The sequence below is a fragment of the Heterodontus francisci genome, chromosome 26 (genome assembly GCF_036365525.1).
Source record: "Heterodontus francisci isolate sHetFra1 chromosome 26, sHetFra1.hap1, whole genome shotgun sequence".
In the NCBI taxonomy this organism is placed as follows: domain Eukaryota; kingdom Metazoa; phylum Chordata; class Chondrichthyes; order Heterodontiformes; family Heterodontidae; genus Heterodontus; species Heterodontus francisci.
Genome location: NC_090396.1, coordinates 64,461,929 through 64,489,574, shown reverse-complemented (window position 1 = coordinate 64,489,574; position 27,646 = coordinate 64,461,929). Strand labels below are relative to the sequence as shown.

The following is a 27,646-nucleotide window of genomic DNA, read 5'->3' as shown; positions in this document are numbered from 1 at the left end:
CAGTCTGCTGCAACAGATGTGGAGGGAAAAAAAAATGTATGTTTACAGAAACCAGAAATTACAGTTTGTCCTCGGCTATTAATAACAACATGTTTTTGAAAAAAAAGCAGTATTTATGGAAAAGAATGATTCATTCAATAATAAAGGATGTTCTTCGCCAGTCTCTCTCAAAACGTCCGTGACATATCAAAACGCATTAGGCTTGGTGGTTCTTTCATGGAGTTATAACAATGCTCGAGCTTAGCTTATTCTAGACAGGTTTAAGATTTGAAATTACATTGGAAGCCTCAACTGCAACCCCTACATCGATTTCACTCCTGCAGCCACGTTCCCTCAGATCATAAAGTATGATTCAAACCTTTGGCATTACCCAGAGCCTCAAAACCGGAAATCGTAGATACACTGCCATCCTCATTACAATTACACCATTTACTGCAACAGAATGCATTTAGTGCATTCTATTTGGTATTATTTTATCATGCTCCACACTCTCCTTTTCTTCAAACCCCACAATTTTACAGTGGATTCCTATCAATTTTTAGAAAAACTGTCACTTTTCACCTGTTGGAACCTCACAAAGTTCTATTTCTTTGATGTCAAGCAGATGCATATTTGTAGCTTCATCAAACCTAGCAAAGAAAATACACTTAGGAAATCTATTGAAATATCCGGAAACACAACTACCAAAAATCTGTAACAGCTCACAAATTAGAACACCAATTTATCTACATTTTACAGCAACTGAGTCCTATTATTTGACAAAATTGAAAGGATTCAAAATGCAACTTTCCTCGACTCCCTCACACCAACGCAGAAACTTAATAACTGGTGAACATCCATAAATCAGTTCATACTTTGCTTCAAGCATGCACACAATCATGAGCATCTCATATTAGAGTGTTGTGCATTATTTATTGCTAAGCCAACCATTTAACCAAACAATGATCCCATTGGCCCAGGCCAAGGGTCCAATAAGCAATGTTACTGTTGCATTTAATCAAAGTTTGCTCAGCTGTGCCAGTATCAGAGAAAGCCAGGAGCTTTCCAACTGCCAAACTCCAAAGCTCATCCAGAACATGAAGTGTACCCACATATATTACAGCAGAGCTTACATAGAGAAGAACAATGACTAAACCATGGGTCATTTTTCTCGCTGTTAATCTACACCAGACTTTTCAGAAGCACAATACAAGTTACTAATGGAGTCACTACATCATCGCAAGTTTGTCTGAACCATACAAGCAAGTGAGATCGCAAATAAAGCTAGAATTTAAAATAAGAAATATTTTCAAAGTCAATCATTTGTACTCATGAGAGAAAGCTAAATATTCTTTTGTTTCTTCCTCTTCCCTTCAACTCGCAGCTAACAGATGGAAAAGCAAATTGCTCTCATGCCTGTTTCGATGTGCAAGATGGCTTGGGGAAATCCACCCTCCCTCTGTCGGGGTAGTGGGAGAAAGAATAAAGCAGTCTGAACTTCTTGTAAAAGTATGGCTGGGATGTGGAAAATTACATTAATCAAACCATACAATATTACTTGTATGGCAACTCATTTGGAATCTCAACATGCTACGACACCACACTGCGCTGCCTATGTAAGCCAAATATATACTAGTCTCTGAAGAAAAATAAAAGTATCCTCCAGCACATATTCGATGGACCATTTGCCTGTAATGACTTTTCATTTATGCATAATAGATATTTGAACCTCCTTCATTCAAGTCTATGTTTTTCAACCAAATATTACAGGGCTCTCCTCCGAAAACAATCTCACCCCACTCTTGAAACAGAAACGTGTTGGGCAGATGTCTTGCATTATTATCCTTTCCCCCAAAATGTAAATATATTAGATGCTCTTCTTGACATAATCCAGGCGGAACAGTGTTTACAGATTCTTTTCATTTCATATGAAAACCATCTGGAAGTGAGGTTTTACTCCATAAACCAATTGTCAATGGTTACAAATATCAACAAGTTGGAGGTTGTGGTTAAAGTGATGTAAATATGAAGAAATTTAATTAAAAGTACATGACAATTTAACAGCATTTGTATTAAGGATAGGCATTACTTCATGTATTACTGTCTGCACCTCCTCACCTCAAACTCAAGATTCTTAGGCCTTCCTTCCATAATAAAACTTTTTTTATTCAGAAAAATTGAATTTGTTGGCTCCAGAAAACCCCCAAATCTACTGACCATATTCAATATTAAAAGACAAATTTAATGATATCAAATTAAATTAGTTGTGCACTGGCACTAAATGATCAAAAACTTACTTGCAAACATTTGTCTTGTCAGTACTTCACTAAATACCCTCTCAATCACCAACTGACAATGGGTTGAAGCCAGATCTTTCTAGCAAGTTCTACATTACATACTGCATTTGGACAAGATTTTACTGATCGACCATGAGATTGTGTACACATGGCAGTGGAAGGTTCTATATGTAATGTCAGCAACTACTTTCCAAAAGGCTTAATTTTGTTTGGCCACACAGATTTGTTTCATTTGGATTAATCCAAATATTCAGCACCAAACAAGTGTACTACAAAGGCTTAGCTTCATCCCATTCCCAGACCCAGAGGTCTAATTGATGAGTGACTTTTTTTTAATCCTCACTGACCAAGGCATGCCAACATTATAAACACAATTCATCCACCTTCAATCAAGATAATATATAAAATCATAAACACATTGTATACAAATTTGTTTTCCCCAATTTCATCACCTAGCATAGTGCATCAGCAGAATTATGATTAAAAAGAGCCCTGCGGTTATCGACTTGTTTTTATTCAACTAATCAAAATGTTATCACAAATCTATTTCATGAGAATAGAAAATCATACCATAGCCTAGTGTCTTTTAGTTTTAATAAAACTAAATTAACACTTCTGCACACAATTACATAAGCTTTTCTTTTAAGTGTTTGATAGCTATTTTTAGATGATGGGAAAAATGCCAGGAGACTCAAAGTATTTTCTTGATAATTGCCTGGATTTTGCAGTGGTGATGACAGCAAACCTGTCAGTGTCACTAGTCATTATTCCATTGAAATTGACAGCAATTTTGGGAGTCTGCACGTGCTCAAGAATACTGCGGAAATCCAAAAGTTGCTGTCAATGAGTCTATGCTTCTCAAGGTGCACTTTAGAGGTTCCCACAGATTGCAATCATAATTTCATGAAAACTTCCACCTCCACATTGTTAGTCTCACTCTTAAAAAAAAACCCTTGAAAAAGATTGCACATTGTCGAGCATGGCGCAACTGGGTTTTTAATGGGATATTAACTTCAGAATTACTGCCAAACATTTTCACCGGCTCTGAAAAGCTAATTTTATATTTGTGGAATGTCAAGTTTCTCCATAATGATAAAAAAAATTCCACATTTTTTTCTTTTAAGTTTGCTTATCTTTATTTTAGCTTCTATCTTAATCCAATCATTTATTTCACTATACAAAATTTTAAATTAAAAGTGAAGGGATTCAATGGTTTTAACTTCCTTATTTGGTGTCTATGGGAATACTTCAATGCGATAGGCTCCTTACCTGCTAGCTGTCATCACCACTGCTTGTACACCAAGATACCCCCTTGACTTGGCGTCAGATTTAAAGTTCCATGCGGAAAGGGAAAAACCCTGACAGATTGCTAGATCTTTGTGGACAGCTTTCTTCAAGGTCAGCAGCGAGTTCCCTTGCTTTGCCACCGACAGCAAAATCCAGGTCATTGTGTAATTATATAATTCTATATAATCCATATCACAATATGCTACTGTACATAATCAGGCCATCATGGCCGGCACAAGTGTTTATTTTTCCCCCATATATATCAACAAATCCAATCCCATTCTCCTGATTCCTCCCATATCCTTTAATTTTCTTCTTTTAAATGCCCAACTAATGAGCTCCCTTTGGACTGCTTTAACGATTTGTGGCTCAGCATTCCACATTTTAACCACCTCCCGTGAAAATAATTTTTCTAACCTCCCCTTGAATTCTTTATGATCACCTTAAATCCAACTAAGCAAAAGGAGAAAAATATTATGCACAATTTTTTTTTTAATTAAGAGGTGCATTTTCTGGGGGGCAGATCATTGCAAATAAGAACACTGGCCTAGATTTTCCAGCAAAAACACTACTCACCGTTATGATGTAAATCAGACAGCAACGTCTGCTGTTTGTACATGCACAGTTCAAAATGGAAATCAGGAAAATGCTATTTGGTTTGCCCTGCTCCTCCATAAGCTTCACTACATCGGTAACTCGCAGACAGACTCAGCATTAAAATAATGCATGAGCGTGAATTTATGGCACTTGTCCACTAAACATGTCAGAAAATGTTAGGTTTTGTCCATTCAAGTGTAAGTGAATTTAACAGCAAGATAAGTATAATTACTGCCAAACACCACCTCTGGCACTGCAAATCAGCTTTTACAAGTCTGGAGCTTCATTCCTTCAGCTTTTAATTATTGTTGGGAGTTTTTTATAATTTTAAAATAATCTTTTTCACAGTTTTGGGCTGAATGACCCAATTCTGTGCCTTGGTATACTCTGACAGATTGTGTAGAATATTTCCCTACTTTTATCTTTCTCAATCCCATTTTGCTTTCCCTTTCTATTTCACATTCTGTACATAATTGAACACTGAATTAAACATTCTAACTTATTTCCTGATTTAAACTCTGCATGTCTGTGAACATTCTTCAATCTGATTGGTTGAGGAGACAAGCTATTTGTACTGCTCATATAAGTCCCAGATCCCCCATTGAGGACACCACAAAGATCTGTGGCAGATGTGAGCGTAATGAAGAGCAAGCGCCGCTCAGTCAAGCCAATATTCTATTCGTCAGCACAAATCGATTTGTTACAACTTCCTAGGTTAGATACAACAGTTCCTAGAGTCGGGCTCACGTGACATGGTGATTGAAATACAGCACCCAAGCTGAAGAGATATAAAAAATTGACTTTTCCTTTAAAAAAAATGGACAATGTGCTGCAAAAATGGCTGCCGCCTGAGCCTGTACATTCAAACTTCTGTAAAGGACAAAAGGATATATTCCAAGCTAAGAGTTGTCAATTACACCCAGCCTGAACCGATAGAGACATTTTTGAATTGAATGGGTTCTTCTGAAACAAAGAAGGTGTGAGGTAGCAACATCCTGGGCCATCGTTGGTCACCACAGGAAGGGGGAATCTGCATCTCCCAACAGAGGCAACATGTGAGGAATTTTTGACCTTAAAAAGTAGCTCTCTGGAGACGGGGAGAATTCGAACAAATATCATGAAAGCTTGTCCAGCTGGGAGAAATCCAGCAAAAGCCAAATAAGATGCCCCGCAATTAATTCTACCCTTCAACTTGTGTAGCAGGGAACTGAAAGTGATCCCCCGTGTCAACTACCGGAGAAATCTACAAACAACCCAGGCCTTCAACTTTCAGAAAGAAACTGACCTCCGAGAAAATTCAACAGGTTTACTGTGAACCCCAAAAACCTACCTCACTTCAAACCACTTAGCCCTTTTCTTCCCTATCTTTTCGTGTGTGTGCGTGTACACGCGAGTGAATGCATGTGTAGGTGCGGTTGCAGCAATTTTAGGGATGAATACTGCTCAATAGGTAGTCAATCTTCTGTTTTAAACCTACAAGAAAATCTGTCTCCGTCTGTTTATTTGACAAATAAAACAAAGGCGTAAAAACCCTAGTAACAAAAAAACACGCTGCAGTCAATTAGGAGTTTAACAGCAGGAATCACCCACACCTCTTACCACCTGGCCATAACACTAGATAATGCTGCATTTTTATGTCCCAACAATTTAATTCAACCCCAACTCCAAACATGCACTGAGTGAGACTGCTGAAATGATTGCCAAGTTCTGGGTAGCATTAGCTGCGAACTGCTACAATTTGACATTTTGCTCTGTGGTCATCAGTTATTTGCAACCCCTATATTTTGATATTTCACAATAATAAAAATGAAATATTTGGAAACTACAATATAATGAGCACAGTGAAATAATGGAAACATTGAGACAGTCATCAAGGAGTACACACAAGCTCAGAAAACCAACAGCAAATGATCTGCCCAACCCAACAGCTCTTTCACAAAATAATAACAGCAATAAAGCTGCAGGATCCTTCACAACTACTGCCAGCTATAACTATCAAAACATTTTAAATATAACTATATTACTCACAAAATTACCGCATGATCATGCTACTACCACATAGTCTACATCACTCAACATAACTGCTACCTCCAAAATGCAATGTAGGGTCTCAAGAAACTGGGGAAAACAAAAAAAGTGTATAAAATAGCACAAAATTAAAAGGAAATGTGGAAAAGCAATAATAATTGCAGAACATAAAAGCAAAATACTGCAGATGCTAGAAATCTGAAATAAAAACAGAAAGTGCTGGAAATACTCAGCAGGCCTGGCAGCATCTGTAGAGAGAAAATCAGAGTTAACATTTCAGGTTCAGAACTGATGAAAGTTCACAGACCTGAAACGTTAACACTGTTTCTCTCTCCACAGATGCTGCCAGACATCAATAATTGCATAACGCTCGTTACAGTACTGATATTTGAGTGGTTTATTACTGTAATATCAGTTGATCACTCAAGGGGCTGAATTTTATTAGTGCGTCGCACATCGCGGCAGCGCGCTTTGAAGTCAGCGACCTTCAGACACGGAAGCACCACCGTATCACGAAGGCTCATTTAAATTGAGGGGGCAGAGCAGCTGCCCCCAGCAATGGCATCTTGGGCCACTTTTAAAGGGCTTCAAGCCCTTAGGAACAAATTTAATTTTTTAAGTCATATTATCACACATTTTCATTTTAAAAATAATTAAAAGCTGAAGGCCCTTTCCCAACCACCCCCCCACTTTTTTTTTTACATTGTCTACATATTTGCCAATTTATTTTATTGCCAACCTGAACTTTCCCCCCTCAACCTAGTCTCTTTTGCCCTTCAAACGATTCCCACCATCCCCACAGCCAATAAAAAGTGTTTTTCCCGCTCCCCCCCTCCGCCACCCAACCTGAAAATTAAACACCTTCCCCCTCCCAACCATTGTCTCGTCTTAAATCCCCAAACAGGGATCGGAAGGCGGGGACTTTTTTTTTTTCCGGCCACAAGCCGGAATATCGCTGTGGGATGGCTGCCTGGTCGAGCTAAGTTGTTTACCATGTATTTGTAATCATTACAACACGCCAATGAAGGGGCCCACACTGGGACCTCGCTATCACTGGTAAAATGCAGCCTGGCCTTCTCCGCATCCAAGGTCATGATGGGCCACTCCCGCAAATATTTTACGGGCCCCCCCCGCCACGAGCCCAGACGTCGAGGAGCTGGTAAAATTCAGCCCATGGTCTTCACTCCTTGTGTGCAATCCCAAGTGTAGCCTTCAGATGAAGTGAGCTTACAATACAGGAGATAATTGGACCAAAGTACACAGACATAATTCAATCCCCATTTTAAAGTCATACATTGCCATTATTCTTGTATGCTGTTACAAATTGCTATGTCCACATAGGAAACTGCCTACGGAAACTTGCAACACTGTAATTCTACCCTTTTGCCAATGGTGGCATCACACTACTTTAGTGGAATGCTGTGATTCCAGCGTCATAAGCTTACATTTCCATTATAAATATGGATTTATAAGTTGACAGGAAGTGCCCACAGTTGCAAGATTTTATTATTAATATTATTACAAGAATGGTTCGAGGGATGAGGAACTTCACTTATGAAGACAGATTGGAGAAGTTAGGACTTTTTTCCTTGGAGAAGAGAATGCTGGGAGGTGATTTGATAGCGGTATTCAACATCATGAAGGGTCTGGACATAGACAACAGGGAGAAACTGTTCACACTCGTGAAAGGATCGCAAACAAGAGGGCACAGATTTAAAATAACTGGTATAAGAGAAGCAAAAGTGACATGAGGAAAAACGTTTTCACGCAGCAAGTGGTTGTCTGGAATGCATTGTCTGACAGTGTGGTGGAGGGAGATTCAATTGAAGCATTCAAAAGAAAATTAGCCTGTTATATGGAAGGAAGAATGTGCAGGGTTACGGGGAGAAGGTGGAGGATTGGCATAAAGTGATTTGCTCTATCGGAGAGCCGGTGCGGACACGATGGGCCGAATGGTCTCCTTCTGCAGTGTAACAATTCTGTGATTCTGAGACTCTATGATCGGAACACTTTAAAAGTCAAGTTATAAACTCTAACAGATAACAAATAAAATTGGGTATTTCACAGTCTTGCACACGTTGCGAAAACACAAGTGGCTCTCCAATGTCCTTCAGGTAAAGGAAACTGTCACACCTACCCAGTTTGGTCTACATACAACTGATCCCACACTATATAGGTGATTTGTAATGCCCTCGGGGCAACAAATGTTGCCTTGTTAGCGATGCCCTCATCAAAAGTTAACCAAAAAAGTTGGGTTCTGATCATTTTTGCATTGGGACTTCAGTTTCTATTGGTTCAAACAGTTGCTATCAAGACTGTATTTATAGCATGTTGCTGTCACTCACTAATTACCTGCGTATCCATAATCTGTGTTGCAATATAGAGTTTTGTCTCGAAAGGTATTCTGTATATTTATTTGCCATGAACTCAAAAATACCTTAAATGTTTTGCTATTAAAACCCTCAATTCTCAAGATGCACCATTACAAATTTACATGCAAAAACTAAAATTACATAAATCCTCACCATATGCATTTTGGGAACTGCAAGGAACCTGGGTAATTGCATTAACAGATTTTAACTTATATCAGTCCTTGCCCACATTTAAAAACTGGGCCAACTGTCTAAGCAATCCTTCCTTTGGCTCCACCACCTCTCAGGAAAAAATATTACACAGAATGTGGTCTGACTTCCAAACTCATTAACAGAGTCTAGGTACTTATTTTTAAACAGAAGGTGTCCAATCCGAATGGTTTTTATAGGTAGTTGGCACTAGTACACAGAAATTATAAACTTCAAAGTCTACATCCCTAGATTATCATCAACATGTTTTAAATGCATTCAATGCCAACAAGAATTTTTTGGGGCTATTAAGCAGGTAAAGAATGAGCTAAGTGCGACATAAAGCTTCCTCTACATCGCTACTGTTCCTCAGCAATATACTTCAGTTCTAACTTATGAAATACAGGATCCACGTGTCATTTTTCTGGATTAAACTACCAGATTAGTGAAAATAGCACTAAATAATGGACAATTCTGTGTTGTGATTAAAATGTACAGTCATTGTCCAAACGACCTATTTAGGAACCTTAGGCCAAAAAAGGGCTTTTAAATTCAGATGCTAGACTCTTGGGCCTAGATATTAACTCAGCACCCCTATCACACAAGTGGTAGAGGGGTAGGGGGTCGGGAGATTAAAAAGTTAAATGGAGCAAACATGACTCCAACATGGCGATTGATATTGAAACATCTGAGTGTCCCACTTTGGAGAGGCACCCACAGTGCAATTAGGAGCTCGATTTAAAATTAACTGCTGCTGCACAGGTTTTCTAGGGGTCCCCACCCCCGATTCTCAGTCCCCTCCAACCTTCTGCTTGCCAGAGACTGTCCTGAAGGGTGCCTGGCTGCAGCCTCCTGCCACTGATTTCCCTCCCGCTCGCTGGTCAGGCTGTCCGCTTGGCAGGCTGTCAGATAGGAGACAGAACTAACAAATGTTAATGAAGTCCTGCCATTACGTTTGGCAGGAGAGCTGTGGCCCTACCCTAGTCGGGTTCTTCAACTATTTTTGGCACCACCCACATCCTCTCCACCTCCGTGCAAATATCAGGGTCTAGGAATCTGTGGACCAGTGCCCAGCGTGTTTGTGCTAACGCCATTTTCTGTACACCATTGGCAGTCCTGTCAATATTGGATTTAACAGCGTAAACACCAGGAACAAGTTTCCAGACTCCTAGAATCCAAATTAAAGGACCGATATAAAAATGACTGCAAAGAGACTTTCATCTCATTGGTTTGAGCTATATTTGAACCAAGATCTTAGTATTGAGTATGTCTATGTGATAAATCATGCTGTTAAGCCATTTACACACACTGTTTACACAAAAAAGTTTTTGACTGCAGCAGCACATTTCATTTGCTTTTAAGTTGTATTGGAATTTTACACCTCTGGATTGCCACATTTTAAACAATACCTTAAGATTTCACTCTATTCTGTTTCATTGCCTTTTAATCCCCGAACCCTGACAAGAACAGCAAATGCCATATACAATAAGTTGCAGGAATTGAATTATAGGTTCACAATCTTTTGTTCAAAATTATGTTCAAATAAAATTATAAGTTTCAAGTTAAAGCAGACTGCTCTTAGAAATCTTTAATATTTCAAATTGCATATTTCAGTGAAAGAATTCATGTACTATAACTGATAGACATGAATCAAGTAAACCTAATTCACTACTAACTTTTTCTTCACAATGATTCTTTTCTTTTCTTTTTTTAAAAAGGGACTATGAAACCATGACAAACATGCTTGAATTATACAAATCCAACTACTATTCAAACATGGAAATTTTGGGCATTATGCATTTAAAACTTACAACATTTTCACTTTACACTAAAATTTCCATTTGTCCTTGGTACAGGGAGGTCTACTGTATCAATTTAGTTGTTCCTGTTCCATGGTGTAATGCAAGATCACAGGCCTGGAGTTTCCTCCGCATTTGCGTTCAGGACCTGTGACCTGGGCATGAACATACTACATGGTTTAAAAGACTGCGGTGTTTTAGGCTTAAGTGAGTTATGGGTTCATCTATAATACAGCCAAGTCTCAATTTTTTATGTTTATCCATTCAAACAGATCACAGCCATAAAGATGGCCAAGCCCCTGTCTGTCAAATGCAACTATCCTCCAACTGCACTTACTCGGAGATTCTCAGTACTGGAAACAGATTTTTCAGGTGCAGTAGAAAGCAATCAATTTTGTGGTCTTTTAATTTCATCTTTGAGCAAATTTTTTTAAGCTGTCCACATTAAGACTTGTTCTGTATTTTCCATTTCTTTGAATGTATTTTTATGACACAAGTCACATTAAAAATTGAAAAGCTTCTCCAATTGCAGGTTCCCAAACATGCATGCTCTGCCTGATGTGCATGAATGATGGTTAAAAGAGTTGCCATTTATTTTCATATTGTATGGATTTGGCACTGAGACTGGGAGGATACTTAGGTGTAACTTGACATCAGCAAAATCATCGACACTAGACGCATTTTCCAGTTTAATTTGTGGGTTGCACCCAAGGATGAAACCCCAGCCATAGACTTTAATTATCACTATAGCTTTTCAGAGAACAAGGCGTTTTTAATCTATACTGGTGTTAAAGTTTCTGCATTACCAGTGCAGCATATCACACTTGTTAGGTGCACAACTGTTCCTGATCAGACAGAATGCTGGTCCTGAAAGGATTCATAAGACACCTTTCTCAATTCAAAAAAACACACTATGACTTCACACAGATTTATAGAATTATGGAACTTTAATGAAACCAAAACATTCTTTCAAGCATAAAAGCTTGAAACAATATTAATGCCTTAATGTGAGAATATCACTACCATGTCCATTTAGTATGTTAATTATAATGATCAGCTTTCATTTTTACAACGCATTTTCTTCTGCCTTAACTACAAGTGTTATTGCACTCAAGAAATTTGGATTTGACAAGTTAGAGTGGAACAGTTAAATTAACATAAACAAGTCAATGGGTTGTTAATTCTGCACAAATCAGACTTAATTCCCTCTCCCAATAAAACCAACAGCAGCTTTTCAACTGCTGTTGTAAAATTCAAGTTTTATATTTAAATATTTACAATGAAATAATTTTTTTCCACAAATGTGAAACATTTCTAATGATGAAATATTTCAAATTAATTTATAAAAGAAATATAGGCTGATTACTCACCAAATTCTGTTACAACCTAATCCTTAAGCCATGATCTTATAGAGTGGTGGAGCAGGTTTAAGGGGCTGTATGGCCTCCTGCTGCACCTATTTATGTTATTTCCATTATAATAAGTTAAGTCCTTATGTAACATTTCTTTTTTTTTAAACTGGCAGAGACTGAGCTGCTTTTATTTTTAAGTGAGATATAGTAAAACGGATAAAGGAATCTTTGCAGTTTGCGCGCATAAGCAATTACCTGATGACTGACATGACCCGTGTGTTTCATATTAAGTGAAAAACAGATTGTCTGCATTATCACCATCAAGGAAGGCGATTTCTTCCTTTTCTTGCACTGTGCTTTGAGTAGAATGACTGTAGAGGGAAAAAACTTTGAAAAGTTTGACCTTCCACTATATTTTTTCTTATTCGTTTATGGGATGTGAGTGTCGCTGGCTAGGCCAGCATTTATCGCCCATCCATAATTGCTCTCGAGAAGCTGGTGGTGAGCTGCCTTCTTGAACTGCTGCAGGCTTTGGGGTGTAGGTATACCAACCGTGCTAACTCCAGACCCACAGCAATGTGGTTGACTCAAATGCCCTCTGAAATGGCCTAACAAGCCACTCAGTTGTATCAAGCTGCTTCCACTATATTACTTGATGCAAGCGAAATATGTAGTGTCACTAGCTACAGATCTAGTCCACTTTTCAGAGTCAATTATTAATAAACAAGCTATTAAATTATTTGCTTTGTGGGACAGGTGTGTATGTAAAATGGTCTTTGTAAATATGCCAAGGTAAGGAGGCCCAAGATTAACCACTAACAGCAAGTTGCCCAGTGAATCATTACCATTGTGCAGTCGGGCTGGGAAAAAAAGCTGTCCAAGGTGACCAGAACAAGCATCACAACTTTCAAAGCCCTAAACTAGACATACACTGGCACTGCCACTGTGTTTCACCCACCAGTATAATGCAAAATGCACCAGTTGAAGTGCAACTATAGGTTTCCTCCTCTTATAAACCCACTTTGAATCTGCACCCGTCAAACAGTTCATTTCAAATACAGCAACCAACTACATAATCATTGCAAGGTCACCAGACTATAATATATCGAGTTACCCAACTATCTCATCATTACCTCGACACCAAATCAGTAGTTATGCTGATAAGCACAGATCCCACCTTCCAGGTACTGCTGGCTCAACCAAAGGGCTACAATTGTTTGAACTCTGCTGCGCTCCTCTTCAGGCACTTTTGGCTGGCTCTGCCTTTGAACAATTTCCAGTTTGGGATCACTGCTCCTTTTTATACCCAAAATTAACTTTTCCAAGCTAAGTTTGCAACACCACAACCTGCCAGGGGAGGATGTCAACAGCTTCCTGGAACTTGTGTATACCGCGCCTCTGAAAATCAGCTTCTCATTTGGATTGGCTAGTAAAGGAAATTGTGTCATAGTTGGAACACTCAATTCTGATTGGTTGAGGCAAGGGTTGTGTTTTGAATCCCCCAAGATTCTGGAATGCAGAATGGGTTTAGAGTTCTTTTCTCCCAACTGTCTTGGAGTACAGCTGCTGGTCAAACCTGCTGGGGAGATTAGCTTATGTAAATTAGAGTAAGTGGCCATTTCTGCAAATGAAGCATTTGATTGCATCTACACTGTGCGCTTTAACCATTGTACTCCTTTTCTCATGGTCCTAAATGTACTTGTCTACATGTATATAGTGCTGTTCTCTATATTTCTGTGGAAGTAATTTTTAACTGGGGCCCCATTCAAATTCAGTAACTAAAGCTTACCATGATGACACAGAAGACTTTTTAAAAATTATGCAGCGAGTTATGAAATGCATTGCCCGAAATGGTGATGGAAGCAAATTTAGAAGTAACTTTCAAAAGGGGATTAAATACTTGAAGGGAAAAAATTCTGGGGCTATGATGAAAGATAAGGGGAGTTGGACTAAGTCATCCTGGTGACTAGCTAGAGCTCTGAAAACCAAAAATAGAGAGCCACCTGAAGGATATGCCATCAACTAGTAAAGCTCCACTCTGTCCTCACTCAATATTGGCCCCAGAACATGTGACGATGTCCTTCTCCAACTGGTATATTTTGTTGTGTTTGTGACAGTACTAAGTAGTAGACAATGCTATGCATAGTTGGGAACCACTTCAATACTGACTGGTACCAATTAGCACCTATGCATCAGCACTACAATAATACAAGTGGTTAACTCACTGACCTCATCAGCAGTCTTGGTAGTGATTGGCACCAAACTGCACCAGACAAAGAAAAAGCAAATGGTCTCTCACGACCTTCCAGAAGCTCAGTTTTTTGTAATATAAAGAGTCTCTATAGAAAATTACTTTAGTAAGTAATTTGATTGTCATTTATATAAACGACATAGATGACTATGTGGGGGGTAGGATCAGTAAGTTCGCGGATGACACAAAGATTGGCAGAGTGGTTAACAGTGAGGTGGAGTGTCTTAGGTTACAGGAAGATATAGATGGGATGGTCAAATGGGCAGAAAAGTGGCAGATGGAATTTAACGCTGAAAAGTGTGAGGTGATACACTTTGGAAGGAGTAATGTGACACGGAAGTATTCAATGAATGGCCTGACACTGGGAAGTTCCGAGGAACAAAGGGACCTTGGCGTGTTTGTCCATAGATCTCTGAAGGCAGAAGGGCAGGTTAATAGGGTGGTGAAAAAGGCATATGGGACACATGCCTTTATCAATCAAGGCATAGATTACAAAAGCAGAGAGGTCATGTTGGAGTTGTACAGAACTTTGGTAAGGCCACAGCTGGAGTATAGTGTGCAATTCTGGTCGCCACATTATAGGAAAGATTGGAGGGGGTGCAGAGGCGATTCACCAGGATGTTGCCTGGGATGGAACATTTAAGCTATGAAGAGAGGTTGTATAGGCTTGGGTTGTTTTCGCTGGAGCAGAGAAGACTGAGGGGTGACCTGATCGAGGTGTACAAGATTATGAGGGGCATGGACAGGGTGGATAGGGGGCAGCTGTTCCCCTTAGTTGAAGGGTCAGTTACAAGAAGTCACAAGTTTAAGGTGAGGGGCAGGAGGTTTAAGGGGGATTTGAGGAAGAACTTTTTTTACCCAGAGGGTGGTGGCGGTCTGGAATGCCCTGCCTGGGAGGGTGGTAGAGGCGGGTTGCCTCACATCCTTTAAAAAGTACCTGGATGATCACTTGGCACGTCATAACATTCAAGGCTATGGGCCAAGTGCTGGCAAATGGGATTAGGTAGAGCGGTCAGGTGCACACTCGATGGGCCAAAGGGCCTCTTCTGCACTGTATTATTCTGCGATTCTGTGATTGAACAAAGTTTTCTTGCCCCCAAACCACTTCACAGTCCTAGAAACTTATCTTACAAGGCAGCAATACGAACACAGCCAATGGAAGCATGAAACAAAAATTTGTTCTGGGGTGTATCACTGAGGACTGCCATTCTAAGCTGTGGGATTCATCTGGTTTTGGAGCATGTCCAACACCCAGCATCCATCCAGCAGTACTGATGTGGTGACAACCACAATTTTCCTTTCCTCTAGTTCTTCTGCAGTCATTTTTCACTTTATAAAAGGGGTGTGAAAATTAAATCCCCATTAAATCTCTCTAGTCCCTCCATGGCAGTTAAACATCATTCCTTACAAACTTGTCAGCCCTCCCTTTGAACCTCTCATTCTTGCAAACAAGCTCCTGTTCAGGAAAAATATATTTGTAGGAAATCTGCTTTCAGCCTACTTCATTAGCAAACTTCAGGTCATTTACCAGACCATTTGCGGGCTTCACCCAAGGGATTACTGCCCAAGATGATTTCTTACTTTTCAATGCAACTGAAGATAAGTATTCCATCCTTTTATCCTCCAAAGTTGGAGTTGGGAGAGGCAATTCCATTAAGTCAATGTATGTTGAGCACTGGCCTTTTATGTGGATTGTACAAAGTATATTCATCAAACTCTTCACAGCCTATAGTCCAAATATACCCAGAAAATTCAAGTTAATGCTTCAGGTCAATGACCTTTCATTTAGTTCTGATGAAAGATCATTATCCTGAAATGTTAACTGTTTCTCTCTCTCCAAGGATGCTGCCATACCCGAGTATTTCCAGCATCTTTTTGTTTTTATTTCAGATTTCCAGCATCTGCAGTATTTTGCTTTTGTATTTAGAAAATTCATCTCTAAATAATTGGTAGTTGTTCATTGTTACAAGCCAGTGGGCAGGAACTCATCAAATGCACTCAAATTCCAATTGGTACGTAGGTACCTTGTAGGCCAATCAGGCTTCAATCAAAAGCTTATGCAAGGCTGGAACATGGAATGACCACATCACATTTATAAAGCAATACTGGTTACAGCTTGCTGGTGTGGGAGACCTTTGATAGGTCCATCCTTGTGGCCAAAATGTGATCATTCTGACAGTACTACCTAATTCAGGTCATTCGTGTGTGGATGATGCCAAATAAAAGTTAAAAAATCAACCTAGCTTCTCACACACCAAGTTCCCACCCCGGCTTAGTTCCTTGCTACAAACTAGCAAAACTTAATACCACAACCTTCCATTTCTTTCTCATGGATTGCATCAAAATAAGCTGGTGTTCTGTGAGCATTGCTTTATTGTTGTGCAAGTGCAGGGTTGGGGGTGGGGGGTCATCCCTAATGCAACATCTGTCATGGCATCTTGATCAAAGGGTCATTATTATCCCTTTTTGTTTTTCTTTATTTTGCATTATGCATATTCTGGTGAACCCATCATAATGTTAAGGATACTTTAATTTGAAGAACAACAACAATGCCCAAGGGAAATTAGTTTTCTTCTCCTCTAACAGACTCATTACTCATAAAATATCTACAGTTAGTTGCTCAGCCATAACTGCATTTCAGCATACTCAATTCTGCAGTAGTAACTCTTCCATTAGATTTTAGTGAAATGCAAAAATAGACAAGTTAAAGAAAACAAGCCTGCAATTTTGTATGTTATGTCCTTCCCACTCCAGTTTTCAACCCGTTTTTACATATCCTCTATTTGTACCAAATTCTTTAAGAAGCTGAGCCCACACAATAGTATCTTCTGACTGTCTTACTATTGTTTTCATTTTTGGAGCCTAATAGCAATTTAATAATGCATTGTACAAATCAGTTCTGGAATCTGTCCAATATAGGTCTCAATACCACAATCTTGCTTTCACAGCTGCACTCTGTAGTTGTGAGAGATGGCAGTGTCAGTTGCTATTTCAAAAACCAGGATCGGCATCTGCCCATCCCTGACCTGCTCCTAAGTCAGATAATTAGTGTTTAAAATGATAAAGGGATTCACTAGAGTAGATACAGAAAATTTATTTTCTCTGGTGGGGTAACACAGAATCCAGAGGGCATAATCTTAAAATTACAGGTGGGTCATTTAGGAATGAAATCAGGAAGCACTTTTCCCCACACTCAAGGTAACAGAAATCTGCAACTCTTCATCCAAAAGACTACAGATACTGGGTCAACTGAAATTTTCAAGATTGAGATCGATTTTTGTTGGGCAAGAATATCAAGGTAAATGGAACAGGTTTGATGGACTGAACAGCCTACTTCTGTTCCTTTTAGCTGAGAACTGGCATCTTTTCTTTTGGGCCTCCTTATCTCGAGAGACAATGGATACGCGCCTGGAGGTGGTCAGTGGTTTGTGAAGCAGCGCCTGGAGTGGCTATAAAGGCCAATTCTGGAGTGACAGGCTCTTCCACAGGTGCTGCAGAGAAATTTGTTTGTTGGGGCTGTTGCACAGTTGGCTCTCCCCTTGCGCCTCTGTCTTTTTTCCTGCCAACTACTAAGTCTCTTCGACTCGCCACAATTTAGCCCTGTCTTTATGGCTGCCCGCCAGCTCTGGCGAATGCTGGCAACTGACTCCCACGACTTGTGATCAATGTCACACGATTTCATGTCGCGTTTGCAGACGTCTTTATAACGGAGACATGGACGGCCGGTGGGTCTGATACCAGTGGCGAGCTCGCTGTACAATGTGTCTTTGGGGATCCTGCCATCTTCCATGCGGCTCACATGGCCAAGCCATCTCAAGCGCCGCTGACTCAGTAGTGTGTATAAGCTGGGGATGTTGGCCGCTTCAAGGACTTCTGTGTTGGAGATATAGTCCTGCCACCTGATGCCAAGTATTCTCCGAAGGCAGCGAAGATGGAATGAATTGAGACGTCGCTCTTGGCTGGCATACGTTGTCCAGGCCTCGCTGCCGTAGAGCAAGGTACTGAGGACACAGGCCTGATACACTCGGACTTTTGTGTTCCGTGTCAGTGCGCCATTTTCCCACACTCTCTTGGCCAGTCTGAACATAGCAGTGGAAGCCTTACCCATGCGCTTGTTGATTTCTGCATCTAGAGACAGGTTACTGGTGATAGTTGAGCCTAGGTAGGTGAACTCTTGAACCACTTCCAGAGCGTGGTCGCCAATATTGATGGATGGAGCATTTCTGACATCCTGCCCCATGATGTTCGTTTTCTTGAGGCTGATGGTTAGGCCAAATTCATTGCAGGCAGACGCAAACCTGTCGATGAGACTCTGCAGGCATTCTTCAGTGTGAGATGTTAAAGCAGCGTCGTCAGCAAAGAGGAGTTCTCTGATGAGGACTTTCCGTACTTTGGACTTCGCTCTTAGACGGGCAAGGTTGAACAACCTGCCCCCTGATCTTGTGTGGAGGAAAATTCCTTCTTCAGAGGATTTGAACGCATGTGAAAGCAGCAGGGAGAAGAAAATCCCAAAAAGTGTGGGTGCGAGAACACAGCCCTGTTTCACACCACTCAGGATAGGAAAGGGCTCTGATGAGGAGCCACCATGTTGAATTGTGCCTTTCATATTGTCATGGAATGAGGTGATGATACTTAGTAGCTTTGGTGGACATCCGATCTTTTCTAGTAGTCTGAAGAGACCACGTCTGCTGACGAGGTCAAAGGCTTTGGTGAGATCAATGAAAGCAATGTAGAGGGGCATCTGTTGTTCACGGCATTTCTCCTGTATCTGACGAAGGGAGAACAGCATGTCAATAGTCGATCTCTCTGCACGAAAGCCACACTGTGCCTCAGGGTAGACGCGCTCGGCCAGCTTCTGGAGCCTGTTCAGAGCGACTCGAGCAAAGACTTTCCCCACTATGCTGAGCAGGGAGATTCCACGGTAGTTGTTGCAGTCACCGCGGTCACCTTTGTTTTTATAGAGGGTGATGATGTTGGCATCGCGCATGTCCTGGGGTACTGCTCCCTCGTCCCAGCACAGGCATAGCAGTTCATGTAGTGCTGAGAGTATAGCAGGCTTGGCACTCTTGATTATTTCAGGGGTAATGCTGTCCTTCCCAGGGGCTTTTCCGCTGGCTAGGGAATCAATGGCATCACTGAGTTCCGATTTGGTTGGCTGTATGTCCAGCTCATCCATGACTGGTAGAGGCTGGGCTGCATTGAGGGCAGTCTCAGTGACAGCATTCTCCCTGGAGTACAGTTCTAGGTAGTGCTCAACCCAGCGGTCCATCTGTTTGCGTTGGTCAGTGATTATGTCCCCCGATTTAGATTTGAGGGGGGTGATCTTCTTGATGGTTGGCCCAAGAGCTCTCTTCATGCCATCATACATTCCTCTGATGTTTCCGGTGTCTGAGGCCAGCTGAATATGGCATCACAACCAATATTACTACCCTCTTGCCACCAAGTTGAGTGTTTAGTAGCTTAACACAGACACAAATACAGTAGAGGTTCAAAGACAGCTTGCAAAGAGTGACTAAAGTTTATTCGCGTTCTAATGGTGATTAGGTAACTCCTCCATCTGAAGGAATGGAAACAAATTTTAAAGCTCAAGACACTCAGTTTATTAATTTATTAGCAATTCAGAAATGCTCTAACACAAGCCATCAAAACCACTTGATATCAAACTTTTAAAACTTAAAAAAAATGACTCGGCACTCTAGATGACTATGGTTTATGCCTTGTGCGTTCAAAAACGAACACATCCTTTTCTGAGTTTGTTTATGCCCATATCTAATTTTAATCAGTATATATTACAGAAAAAGGGAAGATTGGCAGATCCTGGTGAAAATACTGCAACAGTATAAGCTCTATTGCTCCTGAAGTATGTTTTACTATATAAAAACACTTGCTAAGGTATAATCATGCATAAGCTACAAAAATTGACTTTTTTGGCATTATAGCTCTCTTCCTCCCAGTTCAATTACCAAACACCTTTCTTGTACAATAAACATCTACCAATATTGCTCCTTAGTCAGCTGCTAGGAATGCTGGAGACAAAAAAAAATTGCAATTAAGTAATTTGGCATGAACTGGCACAAGATGGTTAGGGTTAGAAAAGGAGAAAATCACACTGCTATTTTACTGAGGTTGGTGCTCAGGCACATTGTTAGGGCAGACTACATTGAGGTCTAGTTTGCATCAAACCATCCAAGCATCCATTGCTAACATGGAAAGGTCTCTCATTCACCGGCACGAATACTGCTTACCTTGATGAACACAAAAATTCACTGAAGAATTTTTTTTTAATTATCCACTCAATGCAAAAAGTTAAACCTTTAAAAATAAGTGAGTCTTATCTATTCCAGATACAACATCTAAAGTAACACTTCAATGTCAAGAAACAGTGCAATGGACCAACAGTAAACATTTCAAAAGCTTAACTAAAAATGAACCTAATTACAGCACTTTGCAATTTAAAAGTGGCATAATTTTGAAAATCTGACCATGAATGTTATTGAATTGAAAAACAAAATTAGCAAATTGATCTGCAAACCTACCTTGCTTTCTGATCCAACATGCTGACGTGCAGCTGCAACCATCTCCAATTTGGCATTGTTAGGGACATTGGCAAATCGCCACTGCTGTGACAAATCCAAAACCGTTCTCTGGAACCTACAATCAGACAACTAACCATCAATACTCAACTTCTGGCACATTTCAATACCTAATGTTCAATCCTTCCAAACACCAAACAATTTTAGAATATTTCAGATTCTCATTAGACTTCATTACCTTGGCTGTGTGGAATGAAATATTTATCCTAAGAATTTACGGGCAATCATTATTTGCCTGTAAGTTAAAAAGGTAAAGACCTTTTATAGCAAGTAATACAGCAAAGATGTGCCTTCAGGGGTATGACACTGTACATTCAACCGCTATTTGAGGCTACCACTTTTATCCCATCTAAAGGGGAATGTTACAAAAATGCTGGAAGGAGAAAGTATTGTCTTTATTCCTTGATGTAGCTCTAGAACTGTTTTGAGCAATAGATGAAGAGCTCCTAGGTAGACGTTAGCATAGAGAGATATGTATGGTTTCAGGTGAGATGGGGAGTGTATTTTTTTGTTCTTTCATGGGACGTGGGTGCCCCTGGCAAGGCCAGCATTTGTTGCCCATCCCTAATTGCCATTGACAACTGAGTGGCTTGCTAGGCATTTCAGAGGACAGTTAAAGTCAACCACGTTGCTGTGGGTCTGGCGTCACATGTAGGCCAGACCAGGCAAAGACAGCAGACTTCCTTCCCTCCAGGACATTAGTGAACCAGATGGGGTTTTACGACAATCGATGATAGTTTCATGGCAACAATACTGAGACTAGATTTCAATTCCAGATTGTTAATAATGTACAAGGTATAACAATTGCACAATGCTGAATGGGCCAAGTAATTTGTTCTATCCGGTTACTGTTCATAGGTTCATACAGAAACTGGAGTATGTTCTGCTGAAATCAGATATGGCTCCACACAGATGTAGTCTGCCAGCATTGGAAGTCATATTGATGACCTGTTAAGACATCTATCAGATTGTTGACACTGTGAAGTTATTTCAACCAAGTTTGCATTGTTCCTATAGCAAAACTCTGGGTCAGGATGGAAGCTCCTCATCGAACAAACACTGTTGGATCAACCATAACAGAAGGCACTCCTTCTAGTGCAAAAGGGCCACAATAGCCAATAAAAAGTAAATGAGGATTTCGGTCTACAGGAATCATCTTCTATGCTTAGGAGAAATGGACAAAATGAAGAGACCCTTTTACATATGAACTCTAGGTGCACCCGGTGTACAGGTACAGGCATACACTGCCCTCCAATACCATTCACCACCATTCTGGTGTTCACTGCACTCTCTGGGGGAAAGGTCAGGCCTTTTCAAAGTAAAAGGGATCTAGTGGCCACATGTCCCTGCGAATTACTATGGGCTTGCTTGCCCTACTCGAGGGGTATGGGGTTACTTTTCCTTCGGATAGAAAACCCTGATAGCCTTCAGGAATCCGATTAAATTTTCCTGCACTTGCAGCCATAAGCTTCCTAGGACTCACTCTTCCTGCAGGTAAAGCCACAGTTTGTTCTGCTATACTTTTCATCAGGTTCTCTTCACTGAACAGGTGTGCCCAGATTAACCCTCCCGATTTTCCCTTAAGTTTCCAGCAGTCAGCTTTTAAATGTCCTGCTTTATTACAATGGAAGCATACAGGTCTCACTCTTGCTCACAGCACCTTCCTTTTTGGCTAGAGGAGGGCCCCTGCTTTCCTTCCTCTCCCAGGACCTCTTGGGCTTCTATCATCTTCTCACCCTTTGTTCTTTTCAGATTTGTGGGGGTGATTAGGGAAGGTTCTCCCCTGGGAAATCGATTTACAAATTAAAGCAAACTTATTGGCCAGAACGGCCGCTTGCCGGGCTCTCTGGACCAGCGCTCCTCGACATGGGTCTTTATGGAGGCTGGGAGAGAGTGTTTAAATTCCTCTAACAGAATTACTTCTGAGATTCTCATAGCTGAACTGTACTTTAAGAGCCCTCAGCCATTGGTCAAAAGCCAGCTGCTTACTTCCTTCAAACTCCAGATACGTTTCATTAGCTTGCTTCTTGAGGGTTCTAAACTTTCAGCGATAGGCTTTGGGTACTAAATCATATGCCCCGAGGACAGCATTTTTGGTCATTTCATAATTTGATGAACTCTCATCTGGCAACAGGGAATAAACCTCATGGGCTTTTCCAGTTAGCTTGCTTTGCAGTAAAAGAGGCCAGGTCTCAGCTGGCCATTTTAGCTGCCTTGCCAGTTTCTCAAAGGTCGCAAAACAATACTTCTACATCCTCCTCTTTGAATCTTGGAATTAGTCGAGCTAGTTTTAACAATTCTGTACCCTGCCCTGAATTACGTTCCTCCATATTTACCATGCTTTCACTGGGGTTACTCTGTCACTCCCTAGTTCACTCAAGCTGCTTCAGCTCTCTTTCTTCGCATTGTTTCTGGAATATTCTTTCGCTCTCTCATTCCTTCTCCTGTCTTTCAGTTTCTTCACGTTCCTTCTGGAAGGCTCTTTCTACCTCTGTCTTTCTTCAAATTCAAGGTTCCTCTGTTCCAATTGTATCTTTGCTAACAATACCCTGTTGGAGTCTTCTTCTAACCCTGTTTCCGCTTCTTCAGATTCAAGAGAAAAATAGTGAGCCACTAGTTTTAGGAGTTCAGACTTCCTAGCCTTGCCATGTACAGTGATCCCACACTGCTCAGCCATTTTCCTCAACTCCACCATAGACAGTGCTTTTAACTTATCCCAAGTTACTTCACCCTGGCTATGAGAGTTACTTGCTTCAGTTGCAGACATGTTAGTATTTAAATCTCACACAACCACAAGAAAACTTGTATTGAAATCTTGCTCTTTTTTGACTGGGAACAATTTGGCTGCCCACTTCCAATTTCTCTCGTTTGTCTGTGGGTAAAATTCAGGTCGGTAGCACGTAAATTTCTGTTACGACCCAGTGAGAAAGAAGTCTAAGGTTGCCTTTCAGCCTTCACCTGGTCTTACCGTAACAGGGTTTAATTTTAAACACCGTTTTTAGCTCCCCCTTGGTGAGTCCTTGTTCACCGCTTTCCAATTAGAAGGCAAAGAAACCAGCACAAACAGGCTTTCTCAGGTTGAAAGAAAAGTTGAAATTTATTAAACATAAAGTCTAATTCAGTTAACGCCTACAGATACACGACATGCCCACGCTAGCATGCGTACGTGATACACACATGCAAATAGAGACAGAAAAGAGAAGAAAAGTAAAGTGGAAAAGTTTAAGGCAATACCGGAAGAGTTTTTGTTACAGTTCTTCGAGCTCACTGTCGAGTCCTTGAATGTAGGTTGATCTTGCTTTTTGTTGGGGCCCAATATTCTTCTTAAAACTGGTTCGCTGTAGGAGACTTTTCTCTCTTGGGGTTCATGTATCTTCAGTGGATTCAGAGGTTTGTGAGAAAGAGATGGGAGCAGACAGGAGAGATCTTCTCAGTCCAGGAGCAAACAGCTTTCTTCCCAAACTGTACAAATTCAAAAAACCCAGGTTGTCCAGCAGGTTAGTCATGTGACTTGCTGGTTTGACCATGTCCGTTTGTGTATTCGGCCATCTTAACAGTCAAGCTGGAATGCGTGCACCCCCACCTTCAACATCTGGTGATCAAATGTCCATTGTGGGTTGAATGAGTCAGGGAATGGCTGCTTTGTCCTTCCAAACACTGTCAGTTAATATGCAAATGTCTTTTCCAGCCACAACTGATCTGTTTAACAAGTTTTCTTCACTCCAGTAACAGTTTAAAATCAATGTTCATGACAAAATTAATGTGCCTCATTCTTGGCAGGTGGGGGCATGACAGCTGGTATCTTGCACTTGTTTTGCATCTACAACCAAATGTAACATTTGTGCACACTAACACACTTTTTTAATATATTGCTTCCCAATCATTGGTAGCATTGTTCATAGCAACTCCAACCTGCAATGGGTAAAGTTTCTTATATATTACAGATTTAAGGTATTGAAAATCATGAAGAATTTATGAGTTTATCTCAATCTGATAATTGTCATTTATATTGAGGGTGAATTACAGGGGCTTAAGTCTACTTGCTGTAAATAAGCATCAACATGAGCTTATTTAATTTACTTAATTTTTGTTAGTATGGAAGTTTGCAGAATGACCTGGAGCCAGAAATTCACACGTACCTGGTCATCTGCAAAGTTCCCTCACCAACACCAAGTGAGCTAAATGACATCAAGAACACGCTTATTTACAGCAGGTAGGCTTTGTGGTCTTAGAGAGGGGCATGCCAACTCCATCTGCCCAGCAGAATACACTCCATTACAAACCAGCATAATATCTGACTTATTCTGAGCACCATTACATGGAATCCGCTAATTATAGAGACCAGGTATAGAGACTTAGCTGTAAAGCATTAACTGTGAAAAGGTGACTCAATAACATTAAAAGTCATAAATGGGGATAACAATTTGCATCAGATGGCATGGTGCCTCAAGCCACTGTTACTCCAACCCATTTTCTCCACACAGTTGTAGCTTTATCTGTGACTGTTACAGAAAAACTCAATTTTGGGCAGTGCCATCAGTGGGTACCATACATGGAGGTTAACTATTTCAACACAACAGACAAACAAATTTATAACAATGTACAAACAAGTTGGCAGTGTCCTTCCCAGCACATTTGTAACCTGAGGTAAAGGCTAACAACAAAATTGGGTACTAATAAAAGTTCACTAGCTTTAACTTTCTTACTTGAGAGCATATTCTTCAGGATCCAATTTTTGTTTTCTGCACACCTCTTCTAAAACCTAACAAAAAAATATGACAGATAACAATTATTTTACTTTAAAAACTGATCATTTTTGATTACAGAAAAAACAAATTATGTGAACAAAAGCCTCTCCAATAGCCAAGGCAGATGAAAGTAAAGGAGGTAACGGTCCTTTTGTATTTTACTTAACTAATGATATATTGAGAAGGGCTCAAATCAAAGCTCAGTTCAATGTCTATAAATAAGACACTAAATATCCAACATTGCTCAACCTTAACCAAATCACAACTCTTCAGATGTCCACAAGTGAATTCCAAGGGTTTCTTACGGCCATCATTTTTTTGCTCTTAAGAGGCAGATTTTAGCACACACCTTAACCAACACTTGCTTAAAATTGATCGACATAACTCACAAATCATATAGCAGCTACTTTGGTAACCTAGGGATAGTGAACCTTTTCACATTTTTAATCGTACAGCAATTTTAGGACCAAACAGTTTTTTGAGTGGGCGATGCAGAAAATTTCCAAACTGGGAGTTAAGTCAAGTCGATTCTATTCCAATTTCTTTCTTTAGTTCCAGTTCTACCTTATCAAGTTATCAACCGGGAGGTAATGAAATTTCTCTCAATCCCCAACGATTGTACATTGGTGGAGCCCATGTCATTTGAAATGTTTAAGTTTTGCCACATTTTATTATACCCAACAGATAGAATTATCAACATTTGGAGAATTTAAAATGAGATAGATGGCAGGACTGAGGCACAAAAGCAGCAATGGCTTGAGTTCTTAATTTTTAAATATGTGTAAGCTTGGGTCAGTGGCAGCATTCTCACCTCTGAAGCAGAAGGTGTGGGCTCAAGCTCCACTCCAGGACTTAAGCACATTACTATAGTTCCTTGATTATAGAAGAATAACAGGCAATTTAATTGAGGTGTTTAAGATGATTAAAGCAGTTCATAGAGCAGATAGAGAGAATCTATTTCCTCTGGTGGGAAGGTTCAGAACAAGAGGGCAAAACCTTAAAGCTGGAGCTGGGCTATTCAGGGGTGATGTCAAAAATACTTCTTCGCACAAATAGTTGTGGAAATCTGAAATTCTCTGCAAAAAGTTGTTCAGGCTAGGGGTCAATTGAAAATTTCAAAACTGAGTATTGTTAGGCAAGCACATTAATGGTTTTGGAAAAAAAGCAGGTAGATGGAAGAAAGATATAGATCAGCAATGAGCAAATTGAATGGCAGGACAGGCTCGAGCAGCGTCACCTAGACAAAAATCACAGAATCATAGAAAGATTAGGACAAAGAAAGAGGCCGCTCAGCCCATCGTGTCTGCACGGGCCAAAAAACAAGCCACCCAGTCTAATCCCACCTTCCAGCATTTGGTCCATAGCCCTGCAGATTACTGCACTTGAGGTGCATATCCAGACACTTTTTAAATGAGTAGAGGGTTTCTCTCTCTACTACCCTTTCAGGCAATGAGTTCCAGACCCTCACCACCCTCTGAATGAAAAAGATTTTCCACACCTCCCCTCTAATTTTTCTACCAATCACTTTAAATCTATGCCCACTAGTCACTGATCTCTCTGCGAAGATAAATAGGCCCTTCACATTCACTCTATCCAGGCCCCCTCACAATTTTGCACATTGCAATCATATCTCCCCCCAACCTTCTCTGTTCCAAGGAGAACAACCCCAGCCTATCTATCCCATCTTTCCTCATAGCTGCATTTTTCCAGTCACGGCAACATCCTCGTAATTCTCCTCTGTACCCTCTCTAGTGCACTTACATCCTTTCTGTAATGAGGTGACCACAACTGAACACAGTACTCAAGTTGTGGCCGAAAAAATAATTTATACAGTTCCAGCTCTTATATTCTATACGTCGCTAATAAAGGAAAGGATTCCATATGCCTTCTTAACCACCTTATCCACTTGTCCCGCTAACTTCAGGGATTTGTGGACATTCACTCCATTATCCTTCACTTTCTCTACGCTTCTCAGTATTTTCCCATTAATTGTGTATTCCTTTCCATGTTTGACCTCCCCAAATGCATTATAGGATCATAGGAAATAGGAGTAGGCCATTCTGCCCATCCAGCCTGCTCCACCAATCAAACAGATCATGGCTGATCATCTACCTCTATGCCATTTTTCCCCACTATCCCCATATCCCTTCATCA

At 40.4% G+C, this 27,646-nt stretch overlaps 1 protein-coding gene across 3 annotated transcripts in view; it reads right to left on the bottom strand.

The window, feature by feature from the left end:
- The window catches only part of aspscr1 (ASPSCR1 tether for SLC2A4, UBX domain containing), a 255,059-nt gene that overhangs the window by 218,445 nt on the left and 8,968 nt on the right, over positions 1-27,646 (bottom strand). For all 3 annotated transcript variants that reach the window (XM_068058424.1, XM_068058425.1, XM_068058423.1), the window contains exons 2-3: positions 25,451-25,506; positions 20,688-20,802 (exon numbers count right to left, since the gene is read on the bottom strand). In XM_068058424.1, coding sequence (XP_067914525.1) covers positions 20,688-20,802; positions 25,451-25,506 — 171 coding nt within the window. The remainder of the gene's footprint in view (positions 1-20,687; positions 20,803-25,450; positions 25,507-27,646) is intronic.